Source organism: Phyllobates terribilis, unplaced genomic scaffold, assembly GCF_046119375.1.
Source record: "Phyllobates terribilis strain yellow unplaced genomic scaffold, ASM4611937v1 Scaffold_2__4_contigs__length_985480577, whole genome shotgun sequence".
Taxonomy (NCBI): Eukaryota; Metazoa; Chordata; class Amphibia; order Anura; family Dendrobatidae; genus Phyllobates; species Phyllobates terribilis.
Window position 1 is genome coordinate 49956363 of NW_027362762.1, and position 17266 is coordinate 49973628.

At 46.9% G+C, this 17266-nt stretch overlaps 1 protein-coding gene across 5 annotated transcripts in view; it reads left to right on the top strand.

Moving 5' to 3' along the window:
• The window catches only part of MYO7A (myosin VIIA), a 454077-nt gene extending 442849 nt beyond the window's left edge, over positions 1 to 11228 (top strand). For all 5 annotated transcript variants that reach the window (XM_073661638.1, XM_073661622.1, XM_073661633.1 and 2 more), the window contains 4 exons: positions 3053 to 3169; positions 3333 to 3416; positions 4378 to 4497; positions 10612 to 11228. In XM_073661638.1, coding sequence (XP_073517739.1) covers positions 3053 to 3169; positions 3333 to 3416; positions 4378 to 4497; positions 10612 to 10701 — 411 coding nt within the window. In that variant the 3' untranslated portion in view covers positions 10702 to 11228. The remainder of the gene's footprint in view (positions 1 to 3052; positions 3170 to 3332; positions 3417 to 4377; positions 4498 to 10611) is intronic.
• Positions 11229 to 17266: the final 6038 nt, after the last annotated feature.

Consider the following 17266-nt stretch of genomic DNA (forward strand, 5'->3'; position numbering starts at 1 on the left):
AGCTCCCTCTAGTGGTGGCTGTATAAATCTGTATGTAGTATGCTCCCTCTAGTGGTGACTGTATACATCTGTATGTAGTGAGCTTCCTCTAGTGGTGGCTGTATAAATCTGTATGTAGTGTGCTCCCTCTAGTGGTGACTGTATAAATCTGTATGTAGTGAGCTCCCTCTAGTGGTGGCTGTATAAATCTATGTAGTGAGCTCCCTCTAGTGGTGGCTGTATAAATCTGTATGTAGTGAGCTCCCTCTAGTGGTGGCTGTATAAATCTGCACGTAGTGAGCTCTCCCTAGTGGTGACTGTATAAATCTGTATGTAGTGAGCTCCCTCTAGTGGTGGCTGTATAAATCTGTATGTAGTGAGCTCCCTCTAGTGGTGGCTGTATAAATCAGTATGTAGTGAGCTCCCTCTAGTGGTGACTGTATAAATCTGTATGTAGTGAGCTCCCTCTAGTGGTGGCTGTATAAATCAGTATGTAGTGAGCTCCCTCTAGTGGTGACTGTATACATCTGTATGTAGTGAGCTCCCTCTAGTGGTGGCTGTATAAATCTGTATGTAGTGAGCTCCCCGTAGTGGTGACTGTATAAATCTGTATGTATTGAGCTCCCCCTAGTGGTGACTGTATAAATTTGTATGTAGTGATCTCCCTCTAGTGGTGGCTGTATAAATCTGTATGTAGTGAGCTCTCTCTAGTGGTGGCTGTATAAATCTGTATGTAGTGAGCTCCCTCTAGTGGTGACTGTATACATCTGTATGTAGTGAGCTCCCTCTAGTGGTGGCTGTATACATCTGTATGTAGTGAGCTCCCTCCAGTGGTGGCTGTATAAATCTGTATGTAGTGAGCTCCCTCCAGTGGTGGTTGTATAAATCTGTATGCAGTGAGCTCCCCCTAGTGGTGGCTGTATAAATCTGTATATAGTGAGCTCCCTCTAGTGGTGGCTGTAAAAATCTGTATGTAGTGAGCTCCCCCTTGTGGTGGCTGTATAAATCTGTATGTAGTGAGCTCCCAATAGTGGTGACTGTATAAATCTGTATGTAGTGAGCTCCTCCTAGTGGTGGCTGTATAAATCTGTATGTAGTGAGCTTCCTCTAGTGGTGACTGTATAAATCTGTATGTAGTGAGCTCCCCCTAGTGGTGGCTGTATAAATCTGTATGTAGTGAGCTCCTCCTAGTGGTGGCTGTATAAATCTGTATGTAGTGAGCTCCCTCTAGTGGTGACTGTATAAATCTGTATGTAGTGAGCTCCCTCTAGTGGTGACTGTATAAATCTGTATGTAGTGAGCTCCCAATAGTGGTGGCTGTATAAATCTGTATGTAGTGAGCTCCCTCTAGTGGTGACTGTATAAATCTGTATGTAGTGAGCTTCCTCTATTGGTGACTGTATAAATCTGTATGTAGTGAGCTCCCCCTAGTGGTGGCTGTATAAATCTGTATGTAGTGAGCTCCCCCTAGTGGTGGCTGTATAAATCTGTATGTAGTGAGCTCCCTCTAGTGGTGGCTGTATAAATCTGTATGTAGTGAGCTCTCCCTAGTGGTGGCTGTATAAATCTGTATGTAGTGAGCTCCCTCTAGTGGTGGCTGTATAAATCTGTATGTAGTGAGCTCCCTCTAGTGGTGACTGTATAATCTGTATGTAGTGAGCTCCCTCTAGTGGTGACTGTATAAATCTGTATGTAGTGAGCTCCCCCTAGTGGTGGCTGTATAAATCTGTATGTAGTGAGCTCCCCCTAGTGGTGACTGTATAAATCTGTATGTAGTGAGCTCCCTCTAGTGGTGGCTGTATAAATCTGTATGTAGTGAGCTCCCCCTAGTGGTGGCTGTATAAATCTGTATGTAGTGAGCTCCCTCTAGTGGTGGCTGTATAAATCTGTATGCAGTGAGCTCCCTCTAGTGGTGGCTGTATAAATCTGTATATAGTGAGCTCCCTCTAGTGGTGGCTGTAAAAATCTGTATGTAGTGAGCTCCCCCTAGTGGTGGCTGTATAAATCTGTATGTAGTGAGCTCCCCCTAGTGGTGGCTGTATAAATCTGTATGTAGGGAGCTCTCCCTAGTGGTGGCTGTATAAATCTGTATGTAGTGAGCTCCCTCTAGTGGTGACTGTATACATCTGTATATAGTGAGCTCCCTCTAGTGGTGGCTGTAAAAATCTGTATGTAGTGAGCTCCCCCTAGTGGTGGCTGTATAAATCTGTATGTAGTGAGCTCCCCCTAGTGGTGGCTGTATAAATCTGTATGTAGGGAGCTCTCCCTAGTGGTGGCTGTATAAATCTGTATGTAGTGAGCTCCCTCTAGTGGTGACTGTATAAATCTGTATGTAGTGAGCTCCCTCTAGTGGTGACTGTATAAATCTGTATGTAGTGAGCTCCCTCTAGTGGTGACTGTATAAATCTGTATGTAGTGAGCTCCCTCTAGTGGTGACTGTATAAATCTGTATGTAGTGAGCTCCCCCTAGTGGTGGCTGTATAAATCTGTATGTAGTGAGCTCCCCCTAGTGGTGACTGTATAAATCTGTATGTAGTGAGCTTCCTCTAGTGGTGGCTGTATAAATCTGTATGCAGTGAGCTCCCCCTAGTGGTGGCTGTATAAATCTGTATGTAGTGAGCTCCCTCTAGTGGTGACTGTATAAATCTGTATGTAGTTAACTCCCCCTAGTGGTGGCTGTATAAATCTGTATGTAGTGAGCTCCCTCTAGTGGTGACTGTATACATCTGTATGTAGTGAGCTCCCTCTAGTGGTGGCTGTATAAATCTGTATGTAGTGAGCTCCCTCTAGTGGTGGCTGTATAAATCTGTATGTAGTAAGCTCCCCCTAGTGGTGGCTGTATAAATCTGTATGTAGTGAGCTCCCCCTACTGGTGGCTGTATAAATCTGTATGTAGTGAGCTCCCTCTAGTGGTGACTGTATAAATCTGTATGTAGTGAGCTCCCTCTAGTGGTGACTGTATAAATCTGTATGTAGTGAGCTCCCCCTAGTGGTGGCTGTAGGTACCTCGTATGGCAATGTCACCGTCGGCAGAGGTAACTGCAGTGACGCTCTTTTTATTTCCGCCCTACAGTCCATTATTGCCTACTTCAATAAACACGCCGGCAAGACGCGAGAAGAATCCAAGGTTGCCTTTCTGAAGATTATCTTTAAGTGGCCAACGTTTGGTTCAGCTTTCTTTGAGGTGAAGGTAAGGTGTGGTAGCCATGATCGGCACATCAGCTGTACTAAGAGATTATATTTTGCCCTATAGAGCCGCCAGTTACAAAGTGCAGCGCCCATTTATGACAAAAGTCAGCGCTGGGTTTAACAAGAGAAATTATAGGAAATAACTAGTTTTTTTTTTTCATCAGCAAACCACCGAGCCGCACTTTCCTGAAATCCTCCTGATAGCAATTAACAAGCATGGCGTCAGCCTGATCGACCCGAAGACGAAGGTGCGGGATACTGTGCGCTATTCCTTTCTGCTCCCCAGTTCAGAGGGGTCTGTGTGTCATAGAAAAAGCCTGAAGTCACAAAAAAAAGTGCCACAAAACACTCCAGAAAAATCATTTATTTATGTGCTTCTTAAACTGTATATTTCAGCCGGAAATTCCAAGTGAAAAAAACCCTCTGACCCTAAGAATGTTTTTTAGGTCCATATTCGAGGCATTCTGCTCCAAAACCCCCAAGAAAACAAAAGATTTCAAATACTCTTTGAATAAATTTCCTACTCATTGCTCTATCGCGCACATGGTGCTTTTTTTTTTCCACGTAGAGAAAGTAGAAACCTGTCAGTTCTTCTTAAAAAATGCTCCAAATGTGACTCCTAAATCAACAAAAGCAGAACATTATCTCCTACATAAAAATGCTTACAAATCTTTTTTTGCCTCCTTTTTTTGTGTATTTTTGATGCAGTTTTTTTTAACGTGGATTTTTCTGCCAGAAAAAAAATTCACTTTAAAAGACTTTTGGGGTTGTTTTGGTGAGGAATTTGATGCTTTTTTCTTTTTTTTTTTTATTATAATGATGGTGTATCAATAGGCTGCGATGATTCCTAGCCAAAAAACAAACGCTCATTTTGCCTCTATTTTGTTTGGAAAATGCCAAAGAAATGACACTTTTCCTACCGCGCATTAAAAAGCGCCACCTGTGCGCTATCGTCGCATTTTTATTCAACGGAATGGGAAGCTTTTTTACAAGCAGATTTGAAGCGGGTTCTTTGAGGGGGATTTTGGTGCAGAATCCGCATTGAAAAGCTCTGTGTGAGTACGCCCTCAGACAGTTTTGTATCTTCTCACTGCATTTCTTTTTATGTTTTTTTTTTCTGCCGAACCCAAAAAACGCGCCCTGGTAAGACGGGGAGATTATTGCCGTGTCCCGCTCCTCCTCTAACCTCAGCCGTGGCGTCTCTTGCAGGACATCTTGGCCACACATCCTTTCACAAAGATCTCGAACTGGAGCAGTGGGAACACGTACTTCCACATAACCATCGGGAACCTGGTGAGAGGCAGCAAACTGCTGTGCGAGACCTCGCTGGTAAGTGCAGGGCTTATCTGGGCAAACTGTGGCCCACGGCCAAATCCGACACTTTGGCTGTTCCTGCCCGGGCCGCGGCCCGAGACACCCGAAGGGCTGAAACAGTGGCCCACGGGCCGCACCATACTATATATTTTTTTTGCCTTCCTCTGGATCAACATGTTTGGCTACGGGGTGAACTAGATGGACTTGGTCTTCCTTCAACCTTAAAAACTATGTTACTATGCCGTTATCCGCCGTCTGTCCACTGCCACCGCCATCCGCATCCTTCAGGGGGCTATATGGGGGGCTCTTACTGTATATAGGGGTCTACGTGAGTGCTCATACAGTATATAGAGGGTAATGTAGAAAAAATATTTCAGCTCACCTATGAATAAGGATCTACGTATCCGAAACGCGTCAGCCTCTGTACGCTTTTATTTGCACCATGGTCTCATGGTTTTAATTTTTTCAAAATAAAGGCTATTTTTTAAGTTACTTTCACGAGTTGCTGGATAACTACCTCTTCATCAGTATATAGAGGGATATGTGGGTGTTCATATGTGACGCTCACAGCCCTCACCCTGGGAAGTGGGGTTACTCGGAGCCGGGTCAGATGTTGAGGGGATGCATTCGTGGCCCGGACCCGGTCCGTGCCCAGGGCGGTCACATAAAAGATTTAATGGGCTTTCAGGGTTGAGTGGTAATTTTCCGACTACGCCACCTACGGTTTCCGGTGATGGACACCAGCGCTGTTTCAGTCCACTGAGGCGGGTGTTACGGACAGCTAAGATGGGACGGCTCCCCGCAGGTGGAGCAGGCCTCAGGGCAGTGTGAGGAAGGATGGTGGGTGCAGTGCCGCGCAGGAAATAACAGGCTGAAGCGGGGTGTGAAGTCATCCAGGGTTTTTACTCACATTAAGATGAACTTTAGCCGCAAAGCTTCTCTCTGCTCCTCGCGGCGTGCTGCGACCACCGGGAAGGGGGTCCAGCACTTTCCAGATAGATCAGGAGCACCTGTCGAGACCCCGTTGGTGTGTTCCTCTCCTTCTCCCTCTCTTTCTCCTTCTCGTCCCGCTTGTGTCCCCCTCCGGGATCCACTAAGCCCCCGGGCTTTTCCAACAGTGACGTGAAGTAACAGAGTCAGATATCGGGGGCCGGTCACCCCTCTTGCAGCAGGAGTCCCTCTGGCTTGGCCAGAGTGAAGAAATACAGGGGGCGTATGCCACTCCGTCCGTATCTCCCTGGGATCCTTTTGCCTGTGGAGCTTGTCTCCTCCGCTCCCCTCCAGGCCTTCTTAGGTAGGGACCTTGACCGGTAGAGACAGCCGTTAACTCAGACCCGCTCCTCGTCTCAAGGCCAGAGTACGAGGACCGTGTATCTCCAATCAGCTGCAGGTTCTAACAGAAAGCCACGTTCAGTGATGAAGATCACAATCAAAGACCTTGAACTTAAGATGGCCGTTGGTTAAATATGATGCTATTAGTGCATCCTAAAAGTGTGTCCTCCACCCTCACCCACTACATGGTTCCCCCTATCTTTGGTTCCCCCCATCTCCTCTATCCCGGGCCGGGGCAGCACCCTGGTGCATTTAGGCCCCCTACAGGACAGGAGTGGTGTAGTGTTGAGTGATGAAGAAGGGTCCTGAGAAATGCTCCATCCTTACCTGGAAGAGGAGATACCACACCTCTATCTGAGGTGCAGTACCCCTGTAGCGACTGAACCCTCAGGGGCGCCACATTCCCCCCTGGTGAAACACAGCACGTCCGCGGGCTGCAAAAGAGTAAAAAGTGGTACAGACATTTCACATTTTTGTATAACAATAACAATAAAACGATCTTCCCTTTATGGGAGGTAAGGGCACTTTAAACGTTGCATAAAATATATATAAATATAAATGTAGAAAAACATTGAAGAGACATTATGCATGTAGACAGATCAGTAGAAAACATTGTAGAAAGTGTCAGTTCAGCAGCATGAGGGACCTGTCCCAAACCCTCAACGTAGGCCCTGGGGTGACTGCAGGGCATGGAGATCCTGAGTTGGACCTCCAGTAGAGCCACTCCCGACAGGTTTTGCTTCTGAAGTCTGAGGTAGTAGTAGATGCGGTTTTGTATAAAACCAATAGGGAGCACCTAAATAGATGCATAAACTATATACAAGAAGTAGAAGAGTCTGTCTACTGCCAGTCCGCAGGGACAAATGTCTCTTTATACCGGGAGGGAAACATTATTGAACAAAAAACAATTTAACTGTAAGGTACAGCCTCCGGGGCCGCTCAGTCCAGGTACCTCCACTTGGGAAAAGGCTCATTCTTCCCAACAGAGCCAGACCGGTCCTCTACCGGCAGGTGCGCAGGGGCATCACCCCGGAACACTCTGTGAATGTCCAGGGCGTACCACCCCCGCACCCCGTGATGGCGGGTGTATGAAACCAGATCACCCGGGTAGAGGTTCCGGCCAGGGTGATCCCTCTTCAGTTGTGGCTCCACATCACGACGGTTTACAAACACATCCTGAGCAAACTGGGGGCTCCTGATGAAGCCCCATCCCGCCTCCTGGTGGAAGCGGACAATCACCCCTTCCTTCCGGGGGCTTGGATGGGCGGCCTCCTCCTGGCGGGCCTTGGACTTTGCGGCCTTCGCACGTACCTCTAGGCGCTCGCAGCGGACTCGCCTCTCCCGCCGCTCTTTATCCAGCTGGAGGAGCTCCCTGCGACAGAAGTCCTCCCGCCTCCGCGCTTCAGCCCTGGTCTCCTGGGGGAAGCCCATCAGGTCCCCCCCCTGGTTGTCCCAAGCCATCTCCTCCGCTGCTGGGCAAGTGACCGGAGGCGTTGGCAGCGGCGACAGCAGGGGTTGCTGCAGGTCCTCAGGTGACGCGGACCAGTCCGGGTTGGGGTTGGTGGAATCCCCAGCAGGCACAGGCTCCTCTGGACCGGGAGTCGGGAGGCAATGCAGGCGGCCTCCGGCGGTGACCGTCACTTGGGCCTCCAACTCCGGAGTGTAAGGCTGCTCCCATACAACGGCACCCGGGGGCAGGGGCGCTGGCATCAGATCCACGAAGGCCTCCGTGCGCCTCGCGCCCGGGACAGGGGCTTGTAGCTTACCCGAGCCTGGGCTGCACGCGGCCTCTGGGGTTTCCTCCTCCTGGGTTGCTGCTCCGCTAGACTGGCTTGCAGCACCTTGGCGGCAGGAATGGATCTTCTGCAACCTTTCCTTCCCGCCATGCCGCGGACACCGATCGCTGTGCCTCTTAAACCCTCCGGGTCAGGTCCTGTGTCTCTCCACGGAGGAACTCTGCCTCCTCCGGGGTTAGGTACATTCCTCCCAAGCCATGGAAGGTAGCAGCTCGTTGGCCAGCATCAGATGGTTTCTCCTGCGCTGCGTCCATTCTCGCTGCCAGGTGTGGTGTGTCTCGGATTGTTGCGGCCACACCTCGTTGTTGCTTTCGTCTCCTCCTCTTTTTGGGGCGGCTCCAGGGCGGCTGGCTGACGGGCACTCCCAGGGACATCCCATCCTCTTTGACGGACATTACCTTGCGGACTGTCTCTGCTGAAGGGGGCGGAATGCATTTTTGGCGCCATTGTGGAGCCAGGCCCACGATGGGAAGACTTTGGTTGCTGTTGTTTTGGCACATAATGGCATCCGTTCTTCTTGGGTGGGCGCCACATGGAATGTGAAACGACAGTCTTTCAGTGAAAAGGCAATGGGGGTAACTTCTTCCGTTGCTGCGGGCACGCAATCCTGCCGACTACGCCAAGTTGTGACGCTCACAGCCCTCACCCTGGGAAGTGGGGTTACTCAGAGCCGGGTCAGATGTTGAGGGGATGCAGTCGTGGCCCGGACCCGGTCCGTGCCCAGGGCGGTCACATAAAAGATTTAATGGGCTTTCAGGGTTGAGTGGTAATTTTCCGACTACGCCACCTACGGTTTCCGGTGATGGACACCAGCGCTGTTTCAGTCCACTGAGGCGGGTGTTACGGACAGCTAAGATGGGATGGCTCCCCGCAGGTGGAGCAGGCCTCAGGGCAGTGTGAGGAAGGATGGTGGGTGCAGTGCCGCGCAGGAAATAACAGGCTGAAGCGGGGTGTGAAGTCATCCAGGGTTTTTACTCACATTAAGATGAACTTTAGCCGCAAAGCTTCTCTCTGCTCCTCGCGGCGTGCTGCGACCGCCGGGAAGGGGGTCCAGCACTTTCCAGATAGATCAGGAGCACCTGTCGAGACCCCATTGGTGTGTTCCTCTCCTTCTCCCTCTCTTTCTCCTCCCGCTTGTGTCCCCCTCCGGGATCCACTAAGCCGCCGGGCTTTTCCAACAGTGACGTGAAGTACACAGTCAGATATCGGGGGCCGGTCACCCCTCTTGCGGCAGGAGTCCCTCTGACTAGGCCAGAGTGAAGAAATACAGGTGGCGTGTGCCGCTCCGTCAGTATCCCCCTGGGATCCTTTTGCCTGTGGAGCCTATCTCCTCCGCTCCCCTCCAAGGCCTTCTTAGGTCAGGACCTTGACCGGGTAGAGACAGCGGTTAACTCTGACCCGCTCCTCGTCTCAAGGCCAGAGTACGAGGACCGTGTATCTCCAATCAGCTGCAGGTTCACACAGAAAACCACGTTCAGTGATGAAGATCACAATCAAAGACCTTGAACTTAAGATGGCCGTTGGTTAAATATGATGCTATTAGTGCATCCTAAAAGTGTGTCCTCCACCCTCACCCACTACCTGGTTCCCCCTATCTTTGGTTCCCCCCATCTCCTCTATCCCGGGCCGGGGCAGCACCCTGGTGCATTTAGGCCCCCTACAGGACAGGAGTGGTGTAGTGTTGGGTGGTGAAGTGGGGTCCTGAGAAATGCTCCATCCTTACCTGGAAGAGGAGATACCACACCTCTAGCTGAGGTGCAGTACCCCTGTGGCGACTGAACCCTCAGGGGCGCCACACATACTGTATATAGGAGGCTATGTGGGGACTCAGAAAGTATACAGGGGGCTAGGTTAAGGCTCATATTGTATATAGGGAGACTATGTGGGGGATTACACTGTATACAGGGGATATGTGAAGCTCACACTGTATACAGAGGACTACAGTATATGGGGACTCATACTGTATATAGGAGGATATGTGGGGGCTCACACTGTATACAGGGGGCTATGTGGGGGCTCACACTATATACAAGGCGATATGTGGTGGTTCACACTGTATACAGGGGGCTACAGTATATGGAGGCTCATACTGTATATACTAAGGCCATCTCGGGGCTCATACTGTATGTAGAGGGGCTATGTGGGGGCTCATACTATATATGGGGAGGCTATGTGGGGGCTCATACTATATATAGATGGGCTATGTGGGGGCTCATATTGTATATAGAGGGGATATGTGGGGGCTCATACTATATATAGAGGGGCTATGTGGGGGCTCATATTGTATATAGATGGGTTATGTGGGGGTTCATATGGTATATAGGGGGCTGTGTGTATGCTCATACTATATATAGAGGGGCTATGTGGGGGCTTATATTGTATATAGAGGGGCTCTGTGGGGGTTCATACTGTATATAGAGGGGCTATGTGGGGGCTCATACTATATATAGAGGAGCTATGTGGGGGCTCATATTGTATATAGATGGGTTATGTGGGGATTCATACTGTATCTAGTGGGGGCTCATATTGTATATAGATGGGTTATGTGGGGGTTAATACTGTATATAGAGGGGCTATGTGGGGGCTCATACTATATATAGAGGGGCTATGTGGGGGCTCATATTGTATATAGATGGGTTATGTGGGTATTCATACTGTATCTAGTGGGGGCTCATATGGTATATAGGGGGCTGTGTGTATGCTCATACGGTATATAGGGGGCTGTGTGGGGGCTCATAGAGTACATATGGGGATGTCAGCATACTTCTGCTCAATATTAAGTGATACAGTTAATATCAATATAAAATAATTATAATACGTTAATATTAATATTGAGCAGAATTAATTTCAGCCTATTGGTTCGGCGTCCATAACAGTCACGGTCTCTCGTGGCCCCTCGGGAAACCTAGTTGCCCACCCCTGGTGTAGAGCATATTGGTCTCTTAGTGGTCGCCATTCTTTGTTGGCTCAGATATTAATTTAGCAATTTCCTTCTTTCCAGGGCTACAAGATGGACGACCTGCTGACCTCCTACATCAGCCAGATGCTGACGTCCATGAGCAAGCAGCGAGGGGCTAAAGGCAGCAAGTGAACTGAGAGGGAGCGCTGGCATCTTGTGCTGGACTTGATCCGCTGCCTGAAGTCCGTGGGGTATCCATGTAGCTGGGGTAAGACGTTCTCCCCCCAAGTCTGGAACATGAGCAGGGCTGAATCCCAAATCTCATCTGATTCAGAGACTGAAGGTTCAAACACCTCATCCAGCGAGGACGACTACCTGTGAGGGCGCAGACACGCTCGCCGCACTATAGGGGGCGCTGTATTTGGATGGACCCTTGGTACTTCGCAGAAGTCCCATGTCATGTCCATTATCAGTGTTTAGAATCAGGTCGGAGCCACCGAACAACGACAACACGAGAGAGACGAGGCCGGAAACTGCCGGAGAACGCAACGTTTTATATCAACTCTATGAAGCAGATTATAATATATTCCTAATCCCAGAGTCGTAGAGGAACCGCCGGGAGTTAACAGCAAATGTAACTTTATTTATTTAACTTAAATGACGACGTCCCAAATTGTTCTGACATTTTTGAATTTGAAAAAATATATAATTGAGAAAAATTCTGAAGTTTGAATCTTATGTTTATATTAATAAAGTAACTGAGTCTCCGAGGAGAATGGGGGTTAGAATAGTGAGTGCAGCTCTGGAGTATAATACAGGAGGTAACTCAGGATCAGTAATGTAATGTATGTACACAGTGACTGCACCAGCAGAATAGTGAGTGCAGCTCTGGAGTATAATACAGGAGGTAACTCAGGATCAGTAATGTAATGTATGTACACAGTGACTGCACCAGCAGAATAGTGAGTGCAGCTCTGGAGTATAATACAGGAGGTAACTCAGGATCAGTAATGTAATGTATGTACATAGTGACTGCACCAGCAGAATAGTGAGTGCAGCTCTGGAGTATAATACAGGAGGTAACTCAGGATCAGTAATGTAATGTATGTACACAGTGACTGCACCAGCAGAATAGTGAGTGCAGCTCTGGAGTATAATACAGGAGGTAACTCAGGATCAGTAATGTAATGTATGTACACAGTGACTGCACCAGCAGAATAGTGTGTGCAGCTCTGGAGTATAATACAGGATGTAATGCAGGATCAGTAATGTAATGTATGTACACAGTGACTGCACCAGCAGAATAGTGAGTGCAGCTCTGGAGTATAATACAGGATGTAACTCAGGATCAGTAATGTAATGTATGTACACAGTGACTGCACCAGCAGAATAGTGAGTGCAGCTCTGGAGTATAATACAGGAGGTAACTCAGGATCAGTAATGTAATGTATGTACACAGTGACTGCACCAGCAGAATAGTGAGTGCAGCTCTGGAGTATAATACAGGAGGTAACTCAGGATCAGTAATGTAATGTATGTACACAGTGACTGCACCAGCAGAATAGTGAGTGCAGCTCTGGAGTATAATACAGGAGGTAACTCAGGATCAGTAATGTAATGTATGTACACAGTGACTGCACCAGCAGAATAGTGAGTGCAGCTCTGGAGTATAATACAGGATGTATCTCAGGATCAGTACAGGATCAGTAATGTAATGTATGTACACAGCGACTTCACCAGCAGAATAGTGAGTGCAGCTCTGGAGTATAATACAGGATGTAACTCAGGATCAGTAATGTAATGTATGTACACAGTGACTGCACCAGCAGAATAGTGAGTGCAGCTCTGGAGTATAATACAGGAGGTAACTCAGGATCAGTAATGTAATGTATGTACACAGTGACTGCACCAGCAGAATAGTGAGTGCAGCTCTGGAGTATAATACAGGATGTAACTCAGGATCAGTAATGTAATGTATGTACACAGTGACTGCACCAGCAGAATAGTGAGTGCAGCTCTGGAGTATAATACAGGAGGTAACTCAGGATCAGTAATGTAATGTATGTACACAGTGACTGCACCAGCAGAATAGTGAGTGCAGCTCTGGAGTATAATACAGGAGGTAACTCAGGATCAGTAATGTAATGTATGTACACAGTGACTGCACCAGCAGAATAGTGAGTGCAGCTCTGGAGTATAATACAGGAGGTAACTCAGGATCAGTAATGTAATGTATGTACACAGTGACTGCGCCAGCAGAATAGTGAGTGCAGCTCTGGAGTATAATACAGGAGGTAACTCAGGATCAGTAATGTAATGTATGTACACAGTGACTGCACCAGCAGAATAGTGAGTGCAGCTCTGGAGTATAATACAGGATGTATCTCAGGATCAGTACAGGATCAGTAATGTAATGTATGTACACAGCGACTTCACCAGCAGAATAGTGAGTGCAGCTCTGGAGTATAATACAGGATGTAACTCAGGATCAGTAATGTAATGTATGTACACAGTGACTGCACCAGCAGAATAGTGAGTGCAGCTCTGGAGTATAATACAGGAGGTAACTCAGGATCAGTAATGTAATGTATGTACACAGTGACTGCACCAGCAGAATAGTGAGTGCAGCTCTGGAGTATAATACAGGAGGTAACTCAGGATCAGTAATGTAATGTATGTACACAGTGACTGCACCAGCAGAATAGTGAGTGCAGCTCTGGAGTATAATACAGGATGTAACTCAGTATCAGTAATGTAATGTATGTACACAGTGACTGCACCAGCAGAATAGTGAGTGCAGCTCTGGAGTATAATACAGGATGTAACTCGGGATCAGTAATGTAATGTATGTACACAGTGACTGCACCAGCAGAATAGTGAGTGCAGCTCTGGAGTATAATACAGGATGTAACCCAGGATCAGTACAGGATCAGTAATGTAATGTATGTACACAGTGACTGCACCAGCAGAATAGTGAGTGCAGCTCGGGAGTATAATACAGGATGTAACCCAGGATCAGTAATGTAATGTATGTACACAGTGACTGCACCAGCAGAATAGTGAGTGCAGCTCTGGAGCATAATACAGGATGTAACTCAGGATCAGTAATGTAATGTATGTACACAGTGACTGCACCAGCAGAATAGTGAGTGCAGCTCTGGAGTATAATACAGGATGTAACTCAGGATCAGTAATGTAATGTATGTACACAGTGACTGCACCAGCAGAATAGTGAGTGCAGCTCTGGAGTATAATACAGGATGTAACTCAGGATCAGTACAGGATCAGTAATGTAACGTATGTACACAGTGACTCCACCAGCAGAATAGTGAGTGCAGCTCTGGAGTATAATACAGGATGTAACTCAGGATCAGTACAGGATCAGTAATGTAACGTATGTACACAGTGACTGCACCAGCAGAATAGTGAGTGCAGCTCTGGAGTATAATACAGGATGTAACTCAGGATCAGTAATGTAATGTATGTACACAGTGACTGCACCAGCAGAATAGTGAGTGCAGCTCTGGAGTATAATACAGGATGTAACTCAGGATCAGTAATGTAATGTATGTACACAGTGACTGCACCAGCAGAATAGTGAGTGCAGCTCTGGAGTATAATACAGGATGTAACTCAGGATCAGTAATGTAATGTATGTACACAGTGACTGCACCAGCAGAATAGTGAGTGCAGCTCTGGAGTATAATACAGGATGTAACTCAGGATCAGTAATGTAATGTATGTACACAGTGACTGCACCAGCAGAATAGTGAGTGCAGCTCTGGAGTATAATACAGGATGTAACTCAGGATCAGTAATGTAATGTATGTACACAGTGACTGCACCAGCAGAATAGTGAGTGCAGCTCTGGAGTATAATACAGGATGTAACTCAGGATCAGTAATGTAATGTATGTACACAGTGACTGCACCAGCAGAATAGTGAGTGCAGCTCTGGAGTATAATACAGGATGTAACTCAGGATCAGTAATGTAATGTATGTACACAGCGACTGCACCAGCAGAATAGTGAGTGCAGCTCTGGAGAATAATACAGGAGGTAACTCAGGATCAGTAATGTAATGTATGTACACAGTGACTGCACCAGCAGAATACTGAGCGCAGCTCTGGAGTATAATACAGGATGTAACCCAGGATCAGTACAGGATCAGTAATGTAATGTATGTACACAGTGACTGCACCAGCAGAATAGTGAGTGCAGCTCTGGAGTATAATACAGGATGTAACTCCGGATCAGTAACGTAATGTATGTACACAGTGACTGCACCAGCAGAATAGTGAGTGCAGCTCTGGAGTATAATACAGGATGTAACGCAGGATCAGTAATGTAATGTATGTACACAGTGACTGCACCAGCAGAATAGTGAGTGCAGCTCTGGAGTATAATACAGGATGTAACTCAGGATCAGTAATGTAATGTATGTACACAGTGACTGCACCAGCAGAATACCGAGCGCAGCTCTGGAGTATAATACAGGATGTAACGCAGGATCAGTAATGTAATGTATGTACACAGTGACTGCACCAGCAATATAGTGAGTGCAGCTCTGGAGTATAATACAGGATGTAACTCAGGATCAGTAATGTAATGTATGTACACAGTAACTCCACCAGCAGAATAGTGAGTGCAGCTCTGGAGAATAATACAGGATGTAACTCAGGATCAGTAATGTAATGTATGTACACAGTGACTGCACCAGCAGAATAGTGAGTGCAGCTCTGGAGTATAATACAGGATGTAACTCAGGATCAGTAATGTAATGTATGTACACAGTGACTGCGCCAGCAGAATAGTGAGTGCAGCTCTGGAGTATAATAAGGGAGGTAACTCAGGATCAGTACAGGATCAGTAATGTAATGTATGTACACAGTGACTGCACCAGCAGAATAGTGAGTGCAGCTCTGGAGTATAATACAGGATGTAACTCAGGATCAGTAATGTAATGTATGTACACAGTAACTCCACCAGCAGAATAGTGAGTGCAGCTCTGGAGAATAATACAGGATGTAACTCAGGATCAGTAATGTAATGTATGTACACAGTGACTGCACCAGCAGAATAGTGAGTGCAGCTCTGGAGTATAATACAGGATGTAACTCAGGATCAGTAATGTAATGTATGTACACAGTGACTGCGCCAGCAGAATAGTGAGTGCAGCTCTGGAGTATAATACAGGATGTAACTCAGGATCAGTAATGTAATGTATGTACACAGTGACTGCGCCAGCAGAATAGTGAGTGCAGCTCTGGAGTATAATACAGGATGTAACTCAGGATCAGTAATGTAATGTATGTACACAGTGACTGCACCAGCAGAATAGTGAGTGCAGCTCTGGAGTATAATACAGGATGTAACGCAGGATCAGTAATGTAATGTATGTACACAGTGACTGCACCAGCAGAATAGTGAGTGCAGCTCTGGAGTATAATACAGGATGTAACTCGGGATCAGTAATGTAATGTATGTACACAGCGACTGCACCAGCAGAATAGTGAGTGCAGCTCTGCAGTATAATACAGGATGTAACTCAGGATCAGTAATGTAATGTATGTACACAGTGACTACACCAGCAGAATAGTGAGTGCAGCTCTGGAGTATAATACAGGATGTAACTGAGGATCAGTACAGGATCAGTAATGTAATGTATGTACACAGTGATTGCACCAGCAGAATAGTGAGTGCAGCTCTGGGGTATAATGCAGGATGTAACTCAGGATCAGTAATGTAATGTATGTACACAGTGACTGCGCCAGCAGAATAGTGCGTGCAGCTCTGGAGTATAATACAGGATGTAACTCAGGATCAGTACAGGATCAGTAATGTAATGTATGTACACAGTGACTCCACCAGCAGAATAGTGAGTGCAGCTCTGGGGTATAATGCAGGATGTAACTCAGGATCAGTAATGTAATGTATGTACACAGTGACTGCACCAGCAGAATAGTGAGTGCAGCTCTGGAGTATAATACAGGAGGTAACTCAGGATCAGTAATGTAATGTATGTACACAGTGACTGCATCAGCAGAATAGTGAGTGCAGCTCTGGAGTATAATACAGGATGTAACTCAGGATCAGTAATGTAATGTATGTACACAGTGACTGCACCAGCAGAATAGTGAGTGCAGCTCTGGAGTATAATACAGGATGTAACTCGGGATCAGTACAGGATCAGTAATGTAATGTATGTACACAGTGACTCCACCAGCAGAATAGTGAGTGCAGCTCTGGAGTATAATACAGGATGTAACTGAGGATCAGTACAGGATCAGTAATGTAATGTATGTACACAGTGATTGCACCAGGAGAATAGTGAGTGCAGCTCTGGAGTATAATACAGGAGGTAACTCAGGATCAGTAATGTAATGTATGTACACAGTGACTGCACCAGCAGAATAGTGAGTGCAGCTCTGGAGTATAATACAGGATGTAACTCAGGATCAGTAATGTAATGTATGTACACAGTGACTGCACCAGCAGAATAGTGAGTGCAGCTCTGGAGTATAATACAGGATGTAACTCGGGATCAGTACAGGATCAGTAATGTAATGTATGTACACAGTGACTCCACCAGCAGAATAGTGAGTGCAGCTCTGGAGTATAATACAGGATGTAACTGAGGATCAGTACAGGATCAGTAATGTAATGTATGTACACAGTGATTGCACCAGCAGAATAGTGAGTGCAGCTCTGGGGTATAATGCAGGATGTAACTCAGGATCAGTAATGTAATGTATGTA